The following is a 20,707-nucleotide window of genomic DNA, read 5'->3' on the forward strand; positions in this document are numbered from 1 at the left end:
CAAACAACACAGTAGTACTGCATGTATGAAATGGGTGATGCTTTATAACATTATAGATCATGATGCTTGATCATTTAATAATTATCTACTCACATATTTATGCAAATAGCTTTTAATTGTTATTGTCTGTAAAAGCTGCAGCATTACACATATGAAAATTAGACATTCCTTTAAACTTAGTTGCAGAAATTAATATTTACATTGATATGTTTCTTCCAGAAATACATACATTTATTTACTTTTGTATGTTTATTTTTTTGTTATCACATTTTAGGGCCACAGCATCAGTCTCAAAGAATGCACCAACCCATACCAGCCGGGATGGCGCACCAGTCCACCTTCACACATTCAAACGCTTTCATACCAAGCCGATAATAGTTTCCAATCGGCCTAACATGCGTATTTTCATATTTCCCGAAGGAAAATATTTGCTCACCTGGAAAGGAAATGGGGCTTGCTGGTAATAGCCCAGAACAAAATGCGTTTTATTCACAGGTGTGCACGTGTACTGAAAGTAAGTGTGAAAACGTTGTGCAGAGCGGCATCACTTTTGATAAATCTTAAATATAATTATGAAAAGCCTGATATCTTTACCTCCTGCGTGCACCACGCACAGTGTGGCCCAAGCTGCAAGCACTCGTAGCAGGTCATTGCGGTGCCAACTGAGCACGATCCTAGTAAACAGAAAGCGACAAGGATTAGAGCGGCTTGCCTCGCGGACCCGAGCCACAGTATACCGTATCGTAAAGTACTAACTGGAGCAAATAGTAACGGCTTACCATGTAAGGATTACAGTATTTACAAAGCAGGTTAACATGTTTCATTTTCAAAATAAACCATTACCAACTGAAATTCAGTGCCTGATTATTTGAACTTTCATTTTCCAATATCCAGCATACCGAAACCGCTAGACAAAAAGTAAAGTTTATCACATGGCCAAATCTAGTACAGTATAATGATCGGTGAATATTCTTTTAAAAGCCGTCCACAAGAAAAAAATGTCCCACCGTTTCATGGACATGCACTGTTTATGCAGCCTCATGCACAAAAAAAGACTCACAAGCACGTTTGGCTCTGATATCACCGCTGATGTTATTTTTCGTTTCAGATTAAGATTCCTACATAAAAAGGCAGCACCTGCTTTAGCAGCACGTCGCAGGATACCCAAAGGGTCTTAAAACAAGAGAAAACATTATGAAAGGAAAGAGCCAGGTAGAATATGGTCTGCTTTTAGATAATCGTGTAAATATTTTAATATAGATTGAAACAAGACATAGTACACGGTGCCTTTTTAGAAAATTGAAACCACAATGTTTCCGAAGAAATCTTTCTTTTTGTTTCAGAAAAAAAAGAAACGGACTTACAACGGCTGGAATTCTGCGCTTATACATTTACTGTATGTAGCTGAACAAAACTGCACCGATAAAGAGGCACACATTGAACAGAAACGAAAAACGACGTTCCTTAAACATAACCCACCCATCGTGATTCACTGGATAGTCAACCCCAATAAAAATATTAGCGGAACAAGTCTTACCTTCCGCGTGCTCGTTCGCGTAGAAGAAAAGGAGAATAAGGCTGTATCGTACTAAACCCATTAGTCTTCACTGTGGTTTCGGCTGTGGGGGACAAAAAAGAGCTCTTTAGATCGAGAAAAGAAAAATCTATTCTTGGTTCTTTCACAAAAAAACTACTTCTGTTTCTAACAGGACCGTTTTTGTAATCTAGAAAAGCAAAAAAATCTACGGTTAATTCAGCGCGATCCGCGCCTGCTTACCTGTTGAGGTGTACCTGACACGCTGCACTTCAGACATGCCACAGACTATCAATTTACTTCCTTGTTTGCGTACAGGTAAAAGAAGGTGTGGAAATATGCATAACCTGCGATGTTAAACATTACACGTATGGCAGGGTTGTAAGGGGGGCAGTAGCGGCGTAGTATGTAAATATGAGGGAGGGAGGTAGGCAAAAAAGCAGTTAACATTCAGCGGCAGTGCATTAACGCTAGAAGTAATACAAAATTAGAACACCTCTCTGTTTTTAAATGGTAAAATATACCAGTGTCAGCGAAGTCATATTCCCGATATGTTGCAACTTAAACCACCGTCTAGGATAAATTTTTATGACACAAACTTCCTATTTTGCTGACGACCTTCACATTTAAATGTATTTTAATCTACAAATTTTTCATGTGGCACAGTTTAAAACCGTTTATTATAATTCAGGTTTGTGGGGGGCAACATCAGACGCAGCAGGAACCAACCCTAGATGAGGCACCCACTCACACACAGTGCCGCATCAAGACATTTTGGAATCACAATTCAACTCTTTATCTTTATCTTATGGGAGTAAAACCGTGGGGTGAACGTGTAAACTGTACCCGGGCAGCAACCTGTGCGGGATTCGAACCGGCACACTTGATCTATGAGGCTGCAGCGTTAAAGGCTGCGCATGCTCTGAATAATTTTTATGAAGACGCAAAGTCGTCAAAGCTCAACAGATTTATTAAGTTTTGAATTTAATACATTAAAAAATATATATTTTTATAATTTGGCTTTTTGACTGTTTAAGCTACAGACATTTCGAATGTTTTTTTACTTGTTTGCTAACATAATCCTATAAGCACTTTTTTATAACTTGAATAATAATAGTAATATAATATAACATACATAACATAGTATAACATTTCCAAACTACTTAATTAAATTTAGGGCCATGAGGATGGGAATGAATATTTAAACTTGATTGTAAGTAAATAAATATGCCAATTTCTCTAAACATATTAACCCAATATCTTTTAATATATAAATTATAGATTGATAAATCCAACAGGTTGACACTACACTAATCACTAATTATTATTTTAGTTATTTGCTTGCAACATCTAAGATATAATTGGTTATTTTTTTATTTGTTTTGTTTTCCCAGCTGGAGCACAGACAGGTAAATTGGCTTGCTCATGGTCACACAGTGTCCGTAGCAGGGTTTGAGTTCACAGCCACAGGATTTGAAGTCCAAATGCTTAACCATTACTGCTACACTGCCTATTACGTGGGATTATATGTACTCCTAGTTTTTGTCTCACCACTGAAAGATCTGCTTAGGTTTATTGATAAATGTACATTGTGTACATCTATTTATCTATCTATCTATAGAATGGTCTGTATTTATATTTATATTTGTTGTCATGCTTATACATGTATTTCTGTATAAAAAGCACAAAGATGACTAACAAGGAAGATGCAGTAAGAATGGCTAAATCATGAATCTTCAGCCTGGAATTAAAAGCTGAGACTGAAAAAGCATCTGTTATACAAGCAGGCAGATCATTCCACAGCTTTGTGGTTCTGTACCTAAAAACCTGACCATCTACTGTTGTTTTATTAAATCTAATAGTCATTAGTGCACCAGCATCTTGACATTTTAATGCACGCTTACTATGTATAATACTGTACATTTAATGTGTAACAGAATTGTAGGGATACAGAGTCTATCCTGGCTTTCTCAACCCAAAAGTGTAACAAGGTCTGGGCCAGTCCACTTCAACACATACTCCTGCACATACCCACTTTCATTCATGCCTTGTCAAGTCAAAGAGGCCAATTAACCTAACATGCTCTTTTTTATTGTTGTCCATTATCCAGAAGAAATTCATATGGATATGGAGAAATATTGCTAACTGAATACCATACAATGAGCAGGCCAAGAAGAAAAACCTAGCCCTGTGAGCTATGATTCCATACTAATTTATATAGTAGCATTATTACAATTAATGCAACACTCCATCTGGTTACTGTGGACGCCTCGTTGCAATAGATTTGACTTTACTGTTTGCAAGTTCAGTCCATTCAATGATATGTTGTCAGATCTGTAAAAATATATATGCATTGCTGTAATATTTGTCTTGTAAAAGAACTTGGTATAATGCTGTCTATGAGATGCTTACTGTGTAATGAGGACTGATTGTTAGTGAGTCTTATAATACCAAATGGAATTTTGGCACATATTTGTGTTTGTGTCCATAGGCATGCTTATACTTGCATTGTGTATGGAAACCCATCACCATATGTAATGTTAATTACAGCTGTCTTAACAATAAAGCTAAGAAGGTGCTGAGGGTAAACTCCAAAATGTCTCTGAACAAAATTTTTTAAAAATATATCTGTAGCAGCAGTAATATAAAAAAGGAATTAGATGTCTACAATATCTTTTGCATTCAAAATAAAATAAAAATTATATAGAAGTCTGGAATATGTTTTGAAGCATTCTTTATTTAGGCAGTTTGGTGGTGCAGTTAAGTAACACGTCTACTGCACAGCACTCACCCCATGCTCTGTTGGGAGAGGCTATGTCTTATATATAGAGTTTAGTATGTTCTCAGATAACACATTGTTAGATGTGGACAGCAAACACATTCAGGCATATCTATCTATCTATCTATCTATCTATCTATCTATCTATCTATCTATCTATCTATCTATCTATCTATCTATCTATCTATCTATCTATCTATCTATCTATCTATCTATCTATCTATCTATCTATTATATAGTGCCTTCTATCTATCTATCTATCTATCTATCTATCTATCTATCTATCTATCTATCTATCTATCTATCTATCTATCTATCTATCATATAGTGCCGTCTATCTATCTATCTATCTATCTATCTATCTATCTATCTATCTATCTATCTATCTATCCTTCTTTTTTCTTTCTTTCATGCTAAGTATTGCTTTGCTGTGAGCATTTACTGTTTTAGTGCCTGCATTGTAATGGAGATGCATCTGGTCCAAGGCAGGTTTCCTCCAGCATATCTGTTTTCTGGGACTGTGGGCCTCTTTGGTCTGACAATGAATATGCAAAGTACAAATGAATGGTTGGAATTATTGATACATTTTTTAGAAGCTGTATTCATTTTTTATACATTGTATGATATTAGATGCTTTGCACAGGTATGCACTCTTCCAGCTCTGGTTTCTGTCTTATGGCCAATGCATTAAGCATAAAGTCTCTGTGTTCTTGTTAGCAATTTTTGGGCAGCATTTTTCCTTTTTGACTGAAGAATCTTATTCCTAAATACATTTCCAACAATGGGCGGCATGGTGGCACAGTGGGTAGCGCTGCTGCCTTGCAGTTAGGAGACCCGGGTTCACATCCCAGGTCCTCCCAGCGTGGAGTTTGCATTTTTCCCCGTGTCTGTGTGGGTTTCCTCCGGGTACTCCGGTTTCCTCCCACAGTCCAAAGACATGCAGGTTAGGTACATTGGTGATCCTAAATTGTCCCTGGTGTGTGGTGTGTGTGTATGTGTGTGTGTGTGCACACCCTGCGGTGGACTGATGCCTTGCCCAGGGTTTGTTTTCTGCATTGCACCCTGTGTTGGCTGGGATTGGCTCCAGCAGACCCCCGTGACCCTGTAGATAGGATATAGCTGGTTGGATAATGGATGAATGGATTTCCAACAATGGTACTACTGTCCAGGGTTCCTCTTATTGTTGATGTATGCACTCCAGAGGCAGCTAGGAAAGCCTGTAGATCTTTGGATATTATTTTACAGTTACCTCTTACTACTTTTATTATTCTCTTTGAGACATTGGGTGATATTTTAGGAGGGTGTCTACTTCTTGTCAGGACTGCCATTATTTTGAATGCTCTCTACTGGTATATTCTTTTCCTAACCATGATCTGTTTAAAATGGCTGTATATGTTTGCCCAGACTGGTGATCATCCAGTCATTTTTAACTCCACACTTCTGTTGGTGTTTCTTTAGTTTGACGATGCATGATGCTAGTGTGTAAAGAAGTGTAGCTGGTATGATTCTAGACTAGTAGAAGATAAGCTGACCTGCTTTCTTGTAATTATATATATTTACTCTTCCTAACACATCATTTCAGACCTTGGTGACACTAATCCACTTGATCATGTTTTAAAGTGGCTTAAGTCATAGAACCATGGGTTCACTTCTTTTTGCACCACCGCAATTACTGTATACTTTGTGTAGCATTTTGCTGTATAGACATTCCCTTTCAAAACATTCAGACACCCCAGATAGGCTTAAACTGGAGAAGGACAAATTGGTTGTAATTGCCTATCACATTATTAGCACCTAGACTTATCTTGTTGAACTGGAAGAATTCCATCCCACCTTTTATAAGTCAGTGGGTGACTGATTTTCTATTCTATATGAAATTTGAAAAAATCAAATTTTTGCTTAGAGGATTTAAAATATGGCAAGATTTGATTAAAGCAGATTTAGAATAAACATTTATATTGGGGCAAAGGAACAATTTCCGTTCTTTTCTTGGACTGTTTTTGCCCATGTTCTTAGCTCTCATCTCTTTTTCTCTGGTGAGTGTTGAACTCAGTTTTGTTAGATTTTGACTATCTATCTATCTATCTATCTATCTATCTATCTATCTATCTATCTATCTATCTATCTATCTATCTATCTATCTATCTATTATATAGTGCCTTTCCTATCTATCTATCTATCTATCTATCTATCTATCTATCTATCTATCTATCTATCTATCTATCTATTATATAGTGCCTTTCCTATCTATCTATCTATCTATCTATCTATCTATCTATCTATCTATCTATCTATCTATCTATCTATCTATCTATCTATCTATCTATCTATCTATCTATCTATCTATTATATAGTGCCTTTCCTATCTATCTATCTATCTATCTATCTATCTATCTATCTATCTATCTATCTATCTATCTATCTATTATATAGTGCCTTTCCTATCTATCTATCTATCTATCTATCTATCTATCTATCTATCTATCTATCTATCTATCTATCTATCTATCTATCTATCTATCTATCTATCTATCTATCTATCTATCTATCTATCTATCTATCTATCTATCTATCTGCACGCCCTGCTTGCCTGCCTGCCTGTTATGTGTTAGCACCAGTCTGGTGTTACTAGCATCATAAATATGCACTCTCTTTTCATCTTTTAATCAAATGCTCCAGCTTTGAAAGTCACAAATAATATCCTTTAGCTTTTAATTAATCGCTCACTCTGTTACTTAGCTGTAATTTTAATTTATTTTTTCTGATGGGGTGGTATGAAAATCTCATGAAAATGTGATCAATGCAGGTCTAAAAATAACATATACTTAAGTAATGTTCTAACTAAATACCCTCAGACTGCAGCAGAAATAGTAATTAGAAAGCACATTACAATCATTATTATACTTATAATGATTGCTCAATAGTAGTTGTTTAAAAGGTCTGTTAATGTTCTGAGTATCTAAGGCAAAATTAAGGTTAAGGTTAAGCTTTGTAATATTAAATTAACCACCTCACACTAATGATATTTACTATACTAAAGCTTTTGTTTCATTCATATAATCTAAATAGTGCAGTCACCGTGGAGCTGCTGTAGTGAGTTCAGGTCAGCTACTGACTAGGCACATATCCTGGCCCATGCACAATCTGTGCAGAGTTTCCATGTTCACTGTATTTATGTGTTGGCTTTCTTGGAATGTTCCAGTTTCTTTTCATATCCCAAACACATGCTGGTTGGATATATTGCAGACTCTAAATTTGCAAAGTACATATGACTTTAGTTGAGTTAGGCGAGAACATGTGCTGTGTGATGATCGATCTGGTGTCCCATCCAGGGTTTGTTACTTTGCTGTTTTCAGTTTTGCCTGAACAGGCTGTGGCTCCCCTTGATCCCACCATTGAAATAAATAGGCTCTGAAACCAAGTAATTATACTGATGCAACCTGATAATTTTGCTTATTTACAGTTGGAGATATAATAGTGATTAACAGTCATATCATTGAATCTACAAAAACCTAAATTCCTTCATAAAATGAAATATCCATACACACAACCAGTTATCCACCATAATCACCTTCTGCTTATTGTGTGAAGAAATAAGAATGTGTTATGTTTTGACAAATTTTGGTCGTTGTTAGTGGGGTAGTCTCTTAGTTTATCTAATTTTCACTGTGCAAGTAATTTATGTTAAAAGTGCGTACATTGTAGAATTTAGTTCAATTTATTCTTCTAAAACATGATTCTGCTTAAAAATTGCAGCATGTTATGCACTAAATACAACTGCAAAAACTGTACAGTTAAATTAAAATGGAAAATAAAAATTATTTATTTATATATACACATATATACGTAAATTTAAATAAATACAGTGTTTGTTATAGTTTGTAGTTGAGAAGTTTGGAATGGTTTTCGGTGAACTCATTTTTATATTTGGAAGTTTTGTTTCTAGAAAAAACAGGAATTCTACTTAGAAACTTTTGGTTAGTTCAAGCTAAGAACATTAATGAAGTGTCAGTGGTTTTTCCATTATTAGATAGATAGATAGATAGATAGATAGATAGATAGATAGATATTTTATTAATTCATATTTCTTATAAGAAATAATAATAATGGAAAAACCACTGGCACTTCATTAATGCTCTATGTAATTTCTGTCTACCTAGATGATATAGTGCCTTTCATGGCTATATATTCTATTGTGACTCTTTGGTGGTTCTTTGGTGAGTTGTCAATAGGAAAAACAGTAACATTTCATTAAAGTACTTAAGCACACTCTAGATTTTGAACAGAACACCATCTAATTATGGCACAGTCTGTAATCTTAAACTCTGCATTCTTTAGTCTGTTATGTATGTCCTTACTGTTCACTGGAGTTTTAATCCATTTAAATAGCAGCTTTTTAAGAGTGTCTTTACCACTTGGCCAGTTTACTATTTCTTAAATTCTGTAAATTTGACAATTCCTCAAACCTTATCAACAAAATAAAAATTCATTGTGATTAAAAAACACAAACATTATAATTGAATGTATTTATCACAAGAAGAGTGTAACGTTGCTGATGTAAGAGTGTGCAGATTAGATTCTGGAGAAGCATGACAGAATGGCTTAGAATTTTAAAAGAAACAAGATCATGTTAGTAGCCCCAATAGGCAATGCTGCCATCTCGCAATGTGTTATCTTTAACATGATTTCTAGTTGGATTCATAGGGTAAATTGTATCACAAGTACAGCATACAGTGACATTTTTACTTACTGTACGTGTGCTAATCAATTCGTCATAATTCTCCAGCACCAAGATCAGTAAGTATTAGTACGTTACCACCAAACGTCTGTTTTCCTTACCTCAAAACTGTTGGCTTTCTTACCTGAAATACCCGTCTTAGCTCAAAGTTAGAATTTCATATATTCTGCTGTGCCTAAAGGGGTAACTTCTGTGTGAACTTTGCATACTATCCCAATGTCTGGGTGTGGTTCCTCTGTTAAGCTAGTTTTCTAACTCACTCCAAGGGCATGATGGCCATTTAACTGGTCACTCTCGACATCCTGGGTTGAGTGACTGAGTGAGGGTGTTGTCATGAGGGAAACCTAATGTACTAGCATTCAATCCGAGGCTGGTTCACATATTGCAGCTGTTGTAGCTGCCATACGTGCTGAATCTGTGCATCCCTGACAAGGAGAAATTAGGTTAAGAAATGGATGGATTTAATTCAATTTGTAGTGAGCAATTTACAAAACAACAGTGTTTGAATTTTGAAGCGACAACTGAGCACCTTGTTAGTTTTCATCTTTTACAGGGAATATGTTTTAATGAACATAATTTATTGCCTTCTGAAAATGAAATAATGAGCTAACAGTGCTGTGTCTGAAAGATGAAACAATTAGAAAAATAGCTATAACAACTCAAGTGGAAAGGGTTGTCAGTTTTTTAGACTTTGTTTTATGACTCTGTTTTAAAATAGTTATTAAAAAAAACACAAACAATTACAACGTAAAATAAGTAACATTTGGATACTCTCCCAAATTTTGTCGAAATTACAAGTGAAGTACTCATATAAAACTAAATAAAGAGGCTCTGTTTAGTGCCAGGCTTACTAAGAGGGAGGGTTAATGGAAAAATGTGGATTAACATGGAGAGGCAAGTCCATGGGGAATTCCCATTGTGGTGTTTAACCATACTGTTTAGCACAAGGAATGGTGTGAGAAAGCCACCACCCATGGAAAGAGTGCTTAGACAAGAGAACCTGTGTAAACTCTGACACTTCTTCTAGAATACCTGACTTCATCTTTTCAGATACTGAGCAGGCTTCTGGAATGTTTCTGGTATCAGTTTGTACTCGTAGTTGGGCTCAAATGGAAATCTGCAAAGAAGAAACACCCGTGCAGCATGAAGGCCGATTAGTCGCTTCAGATGATGGAGCTCTCCGTTGGTTTGACTGGCTAAAATAGATACAATTTTAAAATGTGTATCTGAACCTGTGTTCCAGGAATTGATTGAGAATGTGCTATGAAGAGAGTGTGGTCTGAGCCAGTAGAAGCCTGTCACAAGTTCTTTGAGGACAATGCTACTCTCTTTCTGTCCATAGCCTTGAATCTAAACAGCACAGTGCACAAGCCTATGCTGCTTATTCAGTTTAAATACGAGTGGTCACTAAGATACAGTCAATCATTCACCCATCCTTGTTGGCCAATTACAGACATGTTTGGCTTGCAGAGTCTATGTATCACAGAAACACAACTTTTGTACTTGTGGATTGTCAGGCTGTGGAATTCACTACCAGGTCATTCCAGATCAAGATGTTCAACAGACCGTTGTATTCTTGACTGGTCAGACATGTATCGTCTCTTTCTATATTCTTGGAATGCATTGCCTCTTGGCCAGGACTGTGATGCTGCAGGTAGGGTTGTTAGCTCTGATTGTTCAATGCCCACATCTTATGTGGCACTGTATTACCCCTCCATGAAGTCTGCATGTTCTCCAGGTGTTCTGGTGCAGACATGGTTTTGGGTCAGCTCTTGCTACTGAACTTACTAAATATAGACAAGTGATGCAGTGTTGTTAATTGCTTTAAACAAAATGCTCTTCTCAACCAATCTTTCCATATTTTGGTTGCCTATAGTCAGTATTTACACCAGATATGTAATTTCCTGAATGCAGTTTTCATACTTTGCATGAGCAGGTGATTGATTCGAACAGAAAGTGCTTTCCAGTTGTGTAAATCCCTGGAAAATCTTCAAGAGGCAATCTCCCCTGGAACAAAGGATCATTTACTCAGCTTGAAAAGTGTAACATTTTGCTGGTGAAATGAAGAATGGGGAATCCACACGAGGGAGGACAAAAAGTAATTTTGCTGCATTAAAAACCTTTATGTAGTATCTTTCTATTATGAATACTACCCTGTACACATGCTACAGCTATTTATTTACGGTTAAAACACCTTAACTCAGTTCAGCATCACAAAGTAAGTCATTGACAGTAATTGCTCCAGCACCCTTATGGTTGAGCGTGCAGTTCCTTAAGTCGATGTCACATTACAAAGCGTGTATTCAGAGGGAATGTCAAACTTAACAACTAAAGTTGCTGATTTTGTCACCAGAGCATGTCAATTTACATGGATAGAAATCACAGATCACACAACTCTATAACGACTTTCCTGCACAATTTCACGTTTTTAAAGTATTGCAATGTCACCCCAATAATTTGCTGCCTGATAAGAGGTTGTACTGTATGAATGCTTTCCGGTTACAATAAACTCAGTGGCACTTTCGGCCTGTTCATTCTTTTTTCCATTTTATTGTGGTGTGTAAAACATGAGACATCAGACAGAGAAGCCTCTGTTCTGTTTGTAAGGTCCAGTGTTTCTTTTTCCCTGTAGCTGCATTATATGCTTGTACTTCTGTGCAAGATCTTATTGGTTGTCAACTTTTATGCACACAGCACTTGCCCCTATGACTCAGACAAAATCAAACCTTATCTTTAATATTATCGGGATAAGTCACAGACTAGTTGGACTAATAATCGGAGATCATGCTACAACTGTCCTTGACTCGCTAAAATTATGTAAATGAACTCTGCAACTGTAAATCGCTGGAAAAGTCAGGTAATGTTACAGGGCCTTTAGTCTCCAAATTGCCTGCAGTTCCCTTCCCCTACATCATCAGTTAAAGCTACAAGCATTGTAAATCCTCACTTATACATTTCTTAGAGCAGACAGTATCAGTAGGAGGTTAACAGAGTTATACTGAAAGCAATAAGGCCCTAAATAAAAAAGTACAATTCCAGGTCATTAAAATTCAGAATAAACCACAGCAAAGTATGAAGAGAAGCCTGTAAAATCCACCAGATCATCAAATTTTCAATCCTCTTGTCCAGTAGACACCAACAGTGGTTGGGAAGCAGGAACCGATCATAGCTAAGGAATCAGGGACACACACTCCCACACAGCCAGTATGAAGCTGCCAATTCATCCACCATGTAGGTCTTTGAAATGTGTTAGACAAGATAGAAAATTTGAGTGTAACCGATTTAAAATGCAAAGTAGAATAGTTGGCTTTTCAGGCATAAAAAAATGCTTAAGGGCACAATATAAAATACAAGTAACTGTCTGCTATCCTAACAACACACATTTTGGCGTGAATGAAGAATATGCAACTTTCCTAGCACAATCCATGGCAGACAAAATGCTTCAGGCTAACCTGCTGGAATGCTTTGGGTGTTTGCTAGATTATGAGTGGGATGACAGTTCTTTGGAGGAATTTAGAAGGAAATTCTTTTACTGAACAATTGGAGCTGTGGTTCCTGATGTGTTAAACAACAGAAATAATAAATATTAACATGATTTCCTTCCCAGCATTAGCCTGCGTATGTAACCATTTTAATAAGACGGCCATTAAAAGTTAAGCAACCCTTATTCTTAATGTTTATGATACATGTAGACATTATATTTGTGGCAAGCACTGGCCAGTTGCCATCATCCAAGCCAGTATTTTCTCATTGTTTTCAGAACAAGGATCACCTGCCCAAGTCAAGAAGATGGTGTACCACTTGGCAGGCCTAAGTTATGTTACCATATTTATTTTACTACAGGTAAACTTGTCATTGTCCGACCTACTTAATGCAGCTAGTGACTATGGTGAACTTAGAGCCTATCCAAGTATTTAATAGGCTAATGGCAATCTTAGACAGGCTGCCAGGCTGTTGCAGGGCACACAAATGATCATATTGACTGTGGACCAATTTAGAATTGTCTATTGACCTGACAAGTGCCTCTGTATGCTTTAGTCCAGGATTTCAGGCAGGGGTCCAAACCCTCCACCAGCATAACAGAAGGCAAACTGATCGCCAAGATCCATCAGGAGCGGGAACATCACCAGCATTTACCTTTGCCGGGGTGAGCTCCCCAGGCTGACCTCGAAGCCAGCGTAAAAGTGAGTCTCACGCAGTTTACTTGGATGAGAGTGAAGCTAGATGAAGCAGATTGGTAGATTTAGGCCCATTCTCCAATGACCTAACAGTTGGGTGTTTTTTTATGATGGGACAGGCTGATTGCTAATAAATAAATAATGTAATTAAGGTAGTTTTAAAATGTTATGAATAAGCTAAGCACTTTAATATGACACCCAAGTTCAGGCTATTCAACCCTGTGCCCAAGGTTGACATCATATGCAAAAAACAAGCAACAGGGCACCCACCGTGTTGTCTTGCACACTTCAGGGGTAAGGAGGAGAGCAGAATGACCTGATGTGTGGAGATCAAGAGAGAAAAAAATGCTGAGACAGCCATTAGGAGAACACATTGCAGGGATGCTGCATGTATGTTATTTGGGCAACATCTCCCGTGGCTGTTATCATTCAAAAAAAGAGGACTGTAGCAGGCGCTACAGAAGAAGATAAAAACAGTGCCAATGGGCTAAACAGAACAAAGCCAATGTGTCACACCATCCTTTCCTACGCTTGTCACATACTAACACATCTGACCTATTTAATGTCCTTTCACTCAAACACAAATTGTATCCCTTTTCCTTGCAAATTTAATAACAATATCACAGTTATTAGTCAGTTAATTCGCAATGGAGAGTGACTTATCCACAGTTCAGTTTTGACCTTTCATGAAGCCCAAAATCTTACCAGCACACCTGGTTTAAACTTCCAAAACTAAGCTGGTTTCATTTTTACAAGGACTCTCCCTGACAAACCTGGTCGGGGATCCATGTATGGGTATGATGACTGTCACAGGCCTGTTTGGGATCTGTGTATGGGTACGATGACAGTCATCCCACTTTGGTAATACGTCCACATTCTCAAAGAATGTGATGGACTGGCACAATATGGAGAGGCTACCAGGTTAATCTCAGACCCCCATGACTCTGAATTCGAATTAAGTGAGTTGGAGAATGTTATGATATTATTTGGGGCATATATTGCATCTGCTGATAATTAAAACGCAACAAACCCATTCATTTCTATAGCACACTTTCCTACCTGAAAGTAGTTTAAATTGCTTTATAACAGAAATAGCTAAACAAGTGACAGACAGACAGACAGACAGACAGACAGTTAGATAGATAGATAGATAGATAGATAGATAGATAGATAGATAGATAGATAGATAGATAGATAGATAGATAGATAGATAGATATGTGAAAGGCACTATATGATAGATAGATAGATAGATAGATAGATAGATAGATAGATAGATAGATAGATAGATAGATAGATAGATAGATAGATAGATCACTTTATACCTTGTTCTGTCTTCCAATCTTTGTTAAGACAGTTTTTTTTTTCAGTCCAAATATACCTTTTTATTATCTCTCTCTCTCTCTCTCTATTGTTGGTCAAAAATATGTGCTCTCAGGCACGGTTTTTAATGAAGCACATGCCTGCGCTGTAAAAAAACAAACCTATAGTCTTTCAACAAGTCCAGAACAGACATGTTTGTGCAGGCGGCGTGAAGGGCTCTTATTCATTGACTTCAAACTGCCACAGTCCAATCTGCACTTCCCTCTGTAGCCTAAGACAGCAGCTCCGTGCAAGTGTTGTTAGAATGAGGATTGTGTTACGTTACCCCTCATTTGGGGTCAGCTGAATGAAAAGCATTGATCTTACACGATATTGTTTGTCACTCAAGTTTATGTCCCTGGATCATACTGTAGGTGTCCCCACTACCCACAGAAATGGTATACTAGAATCATAAGTAAGGGGTGCTGCTAAGCTAAAATGGACATTATGAGTGAGTTAGAAAGTGAAAGCATCTAAAGGAATGAACACAATGAGCTCTCACCGTACTGTACTTGTTCTTCCTAGATCATGTTTCACAGCATATACACTTGTGCTGACAGTCTATTGCCAACTGCCAGAGCTGGTTAATTGTAGCATCAACAAGTCAGGGAAATTGAAGAGCTGCTGTTATTCTTAAACTGTAAAGTAAAACTTATCACTTAGCATTCTGGTAAAAAATACTGAACTGTGTTTACTTAAAGTGGTGGCATAGTAGTTAGTATTGCTGCCTTATTGTGCAAGGATAAGAGATTCGATTTTCACACTTGCAACTGTCTGTACAGTTTTAGTCTGCCTTTCTTGGGTTTTCGTTGGGTACTCAAAAATTTCCTCCTTTGTGTATTGAAATGCCAGCTTTCTTTTGGTATTAATGCTTGTGCCCTGTAGTGGGCTGGTATTCCCTTCAGGGTTCCTTTTTAGCTAGTATGTGATGTTTTCAGGAAAGGCTCCAGCACTGTCCCCCATACCTCTGATTAAGCATATTTAAAAAGTGGATGCATGCATTTACATTTTACAGGATCATACAAAGGGTGTGCAGTTCTTAAGATTTTGTCATGTGCTGAAATATTTGCTCATCACCTGTTATCACCTTTAACAGCAGATAAAAATGTTGACAAATAACACTCAGTAATTGTTTGTATTTGATATAATTTTCTAAAACCTGCTTAATTTGATTGTCAAAGGGTGCTGGAGCATACAGTACCCCAGCCACACTGGGAGTAGGGCAAGAACAAAATCTAGTCCAAATTATTGTAGGAAGGTCTTTTCCAGACTTTGCCTTTTTCCTGTTGTACTGAATTCTCAATAGACAGTTTTAAATTGGGCAATGTGAGTGTGCCCTTCAATGGGCTGGCATCTCATCTGCTGTTGAGTCCTGACTTTGCATCATTCACAACGTATAAAAGACTTTGGCTCCCTGTATTGTAAATAGCCGGTTCTGAAGGATGGAATACAAGAAGGAATAAAATGAAGGAATTAAACAGGAACATTTTTAAACCATAAGAATCTTATGCTGGTGTGCTGATTTTTATAGCAAACAGTATTTGTATATGCCTTCATGCAAAGTGATGCTAAATATCTTTTAATAGTAACCTTATTAAAGTATGTATTGTGTTATAATAATATAATATTATATAATACAGTATAATAAAACCTTACTTGTGAGTTAGAAGAATCCATAAGCATTCAGAACCTTGTCTCAACATAAGGTGAGAAGGATTTAGGAGCCATAGTGGACTCTAAACTATCGACTTCCCATCAGTTCAGAAGCCTTTAAGAAGGCAAACAATGTTCGGCTATATAGCGCAATGTGTGGAGTACAAGTCACAGGAGGGTCTGCTCAAGCTTTATAACACTCTGGTGAGGCCTCATCTTGAGTACTGTGTGCAGTTTTGGTCTCCAGGCTACAAAAAGGACATAGCAGCGCTAGAAAAGGTCCAGAGAAGAGCGACTAGGCTGATTCCAGGGCTACAGGGGATGAATTATGAAGATAGATTAAAAGAGCTGAGCCTTTACAGTTTAAGCAAAAGAAGATTAAGAGGTGACATGATTGAAGTGTTTAAAACTATGAAGTGAATTAATACAGTGGATCGAGACTTGTATTTTAAAATGAGTTCATCAAGAACACAGGGACACAGTTGGAAACTTGTTAAGAGTAAATTTCACACAGACATTAGGAAGTTTTTCTTTACACAAAGAACGATAGACACTTGGAATAAGAGACCAAGTAGTGTGGTAGACAATAAGAAATTGGGGACTGTCAAAACTCGACTTGATGTTTTCTTGGAAGAAATAAGTGGATAGGACTGGTGAGCTTTGTTGGGCTGAATGGCCTGTTCTCATCTAGAGTGTTCTAATGGTCTAATGTTCTAAAGGCTGGACCCAACCCCAGGTGGGGCTCTAGTCCATCACAGGGCATACACACTTATTTATATTGGTCCAGTTTGGAGTCACCCATTAAGGTAATATAGACATATTTGTAACAAATCAATTGCCAAAAATCCTGGGTTCCAACTCGATATCATTAACATAATCACAGTGCAACATTATTTGTACTGATGGAAAACAGCAGAAAGAGAAAAATTCAACTAACCTTAATTGTAGTTTACCCATTACACCCACCAATACATTGAAAAGACATTTAAATAAACACCTCCTGTGAAATTTCTTTGACGATCCATAGTGTATTAGTTCAATAGGTTTTTGAAGACTCTTATCAAGTGTAAAAAATGAGTCATCGTGGCTTTAACTCGCCAGTATAAATTAGCTTATAGCATCCTATTATACTCCAGTATGAGTTAGTAAGAGCAGTAATTTGTTTGTTGCATGTCATTTCTTATTGGAGACTTTTCACCTGTCAGCTCTTAACTGGACAGTAACATGGCCTTACAAACATTTTGGTTAACTATGTCACAGCATGTTCTACTGCACTTCAAGGACACTCCAGGAAGAAAATAAAGTTAAAAGTTGCTGATGTCAATGTAGATTGCAATTATGAGAGACACAAAAATCCAGAAGACAAATATAATGTCTTAAATATAGTCAACTAAACAACATTTGGCTTGTAGCAACAACCACAAAGTTATTGGGGTTTGCAACTTTCACATATTTACACAGACAGACTACTTGGATAAGTTAACATGGCAGAGACAAACTGCTGAACATGAAGCATATTGCAGAAACCACTTACTGTATATGTTAGGAAGATAAAGATGACCAGCCCCGGTATTGGCTGTGTACTGAGCACGAAGCAAATTGTGGAAGCTACTTACACTGACTGATACACACCATTATGACACAAAGAAAAGCAATGTCCACGGCCCTCGCTGACCATCAAGCCAAATGCGAGAGGTGCTTGTTATAAGGGTTCATGTCTTTCTTATGGCAAATTGCATAGGCAGACTGCTGGAGAAGGTCACAAGGCAGAGAGAAAAAGAAGAGCAGCCCCATCTGCTGGTTGGGAAGTATATTGCAGAAACCGCTTACATGACAGGAAGAAGATCATCCCCAGCCAAAACCAAATCGCAGAAGCCTCTTGCTCAACTAATACATACCATTACTGGCATGAAGAAGAACAAGGGCAGCGACCCTCACTGACCTTCAAGCCAAATAAAGGAGAAGATTTCACTGATAAATACTGTACATACAGTAATGACTTACGACCTAATGGGGCTAAAACCCTGATCTTGGTTTTAATTAAAAGCTTATGACATGATATGCACTGTTTCAGTTACACATTAAGGAAGTGCAGCATCATGCCAAAACACATTTCACCCGTGTGAAAACAGTGCTTTTACATCCTTAAATCAATGTTTGCTTGACGAGTAGAACTTAGGCGGATTACATTGCTTACTATGTGGTGGTCTTTTTTCACACTGGACAAAAAAGAAAGTGTGGCCAAAATATAAATGTTTAACGTCCTGTATATAAACCACCATTATTTGGGGTCTAGAGGCCCACATGCTTGCTAGTTCTGTTGAAAATCATAGTGGTAGCATGCTGAGCTGAAAAGATCAGGCCACTATCCTGCATTTTATTATTGGATTCATTTTTATTGTAATCTGTGATATTTAATAAATACCTTCTTATTTTTTCAATGTGTTTTCTTTCTAAAGGTGATGTGGTTAACACTGCTGTTTCACAGATCCAGGGTCTAGCGTTCAAATCCCACACCAAGTCCTTGTCTGTGCGGAGTTTGCACATTCTCCCGATGTCTGTGAAGGTTTTTCTACGGTCAGGGTTGCTTTCTGCTTTTTTTTCTGTAGCCCTTTGTGACCCTGACATGGATTAAGTGGGATTGAGAATATTGTTATGGTAAAACATGCTCACTTAAAATGATTAATGTATGGTAAATCTTTGGGATATGGCAGGGAAACAATATTGGGGAGCTGGGATGTGGCAGTGCCAAATACTTCCCAAGTCTCAATTCAAAGCCCCATAGAAGAATCAATGCACACACACACACACACACATCTAGAGCTTATCAAAGTAAATGAACCATACGTGTCTGTAAATAACTTTTTTTCATGCTATATCATTTTTCAGACTGATGACATTGCAACATTTCAGTCTGGTGATGTGAAGGTGTTTAAAGGTAGTTTGTCCACTCAGCATGGCGCTCATGTGTCGGCTTCCACAGAGCCAAAGCTGAGCCCCATTAGCAAAGAACGAGACGGCGCCCTGTCCCGCCCAGCTGGCTGTGTGAGTCATACCAAGGAGGTGGATGCAGATGAGCAAATGCAGGAGTAGAAGCGATGGCAGAGCTGGTGAAATTTGTGATAAGAATATTGGGAACACTGACATATTTGAGATGAAAGCTGGTGCAGTATTCCATGTACTTGTAAGCCAGGCTTTCAGCCTTTAATTATTTTTAGGTATTTGGTGTTATAAATTTGACATTTTGTACTGATATGAATGAATAAAGGAGATGTTTTTCTGAAATTATGTGAGAAAAAATGTACGTAATTATGGTTCAATGATGGGTGTTGTAAAGGCGTGTTCAGTATTAATCTTGGCATTCACTCTTGCTGCTCAATATTTTATACTGGGTGTAGTTTTATTCGAGGCAGAGATATGTCAAAATATTGCAGCTAAATGCCTGTGGTTTCATATTACTGTTATATTTGGCTAACACCTTTGTCAAATGTAACGTTAGGGATGGTTTGAACCATTATTATAATTTACAAAGCAGTGTTCTGGCCAACTTTAAAATGTAGTGGCAGCAAAGACAGTTTATTAAATAATTTATGATTTTTCAGATGGTATAACAGAAGATTTATCTATAGGGACTATAGATAAAAGTGCTTGACAGACAACAGCAGTGGCTCCCTCCTCGCTCATGGACTCCCAACACTTAATGTCATTCATCTATCTATCCATTTTCCAAACCCACTTTTTCTTGAGTAGGGTCACAGTGATGGTGGAGTCAACCCCAGCAACCATTGGGTGCAAAGCAGGAACAATCACTGGAGAAATTGCTGCTCCATTGCAGGGTGAACACACAGGCCCACTTAGCAATGCCAGCCCACCTAAGCTGCATGTCTTTAGACTGCTGGAGTAAACTAGAGCACCCAGGAAAAAAGCAAAAACATGAGGAGAGCAAACAAACTCCACAGAGAAACGTGAACCCCGGCTTTCTTGTAAAATTAAAATGCAGTGTTCTGGCGTGTGTGCGCCCTGTGGTGGGCTGGCGCCCTTCCCGGTGTTTGTTTCCTGCCTTGCGCCCTGTGTTGGCTGGGATTGGCTCCAGCAGATCCCCGTGACCCCGTAGTTAGGATATAGCAGGATGGATAATGGATGGATGGATGTTCTGGCCCATTTTTAAATATCCTGACAACTTAATAAATAACTAATGATACTCTTGGTGTAATTATTCCAAGGACGATGTTGTAACAGAAGAACGCATCGATAAAAGCACTTAGAATAGAGCAGCAGTGAGTCCTACCTCGCTTATGGACTCCCAACACACAGTGTCATTCAGACCTCTGCAGACTTTGGTCTTTTATGAGGTAGATTGTGGTTCAAGACCAGAGACATACCTGAGAGCTTTGGGAGGGTGGCTTCTGAAGTTCTACATGCCTGTCACCCATAGGTGGTTCCAAGGGGAAGCTTAAAACCTCTG

General features: G+C 37.8%; 1 protein-coding gene across 4 annotated transcripts in view; it reads right to left on the reverse strand.

Annotated features, from left to right (window-relative positions):
• The window catches only part of itgb6 (integrin, beta 6), a 112,718-nt gene that overhangs the window by 70,722 nt on the left and 21,289 nt on the right, over positions 1–20,707 (reverse strand). For 3 of the 4 annotated variants that reach the window (XM_039757477.1, XM_039757475.1, XM_039757478.1), the window contains 2 exons: positions 1,538–1,619; positions 595–674 (listed from right to left, as the gene is read on the reverse strand). In XM_039757477.1, coding sequence (XP_039613411.1) covers positions 595–674; positions 1,538–1,598 — 141 coding nt within the window. In that variant the 5' untranslated portion in view covers positions 1,599–1,619. Of the gene's footprint in view, positions 1–594; positions 675–1,537; positions 1,620–1,777; positions 2,174–20,707 lie in introns of those variants that run through there. The other variant, XM_039757476.1, reaches the window with a different exon arrangement.

The sequence above is a fragment of the Polypterus senegalus genome, chromosome 6 (genome assembly GCF_016835505.1).
Source record: "Polypterus senegalus isolate Bchr_013 chromosome 6, ASM1683550v1, whole genome shotgun sequence".
Lineage (NCBI taxonomy): Eukaryota > Metazoa > Chordata > Cladistia > Polypteriformes > Polypteridae > Polypterus > Polypterus senegalus.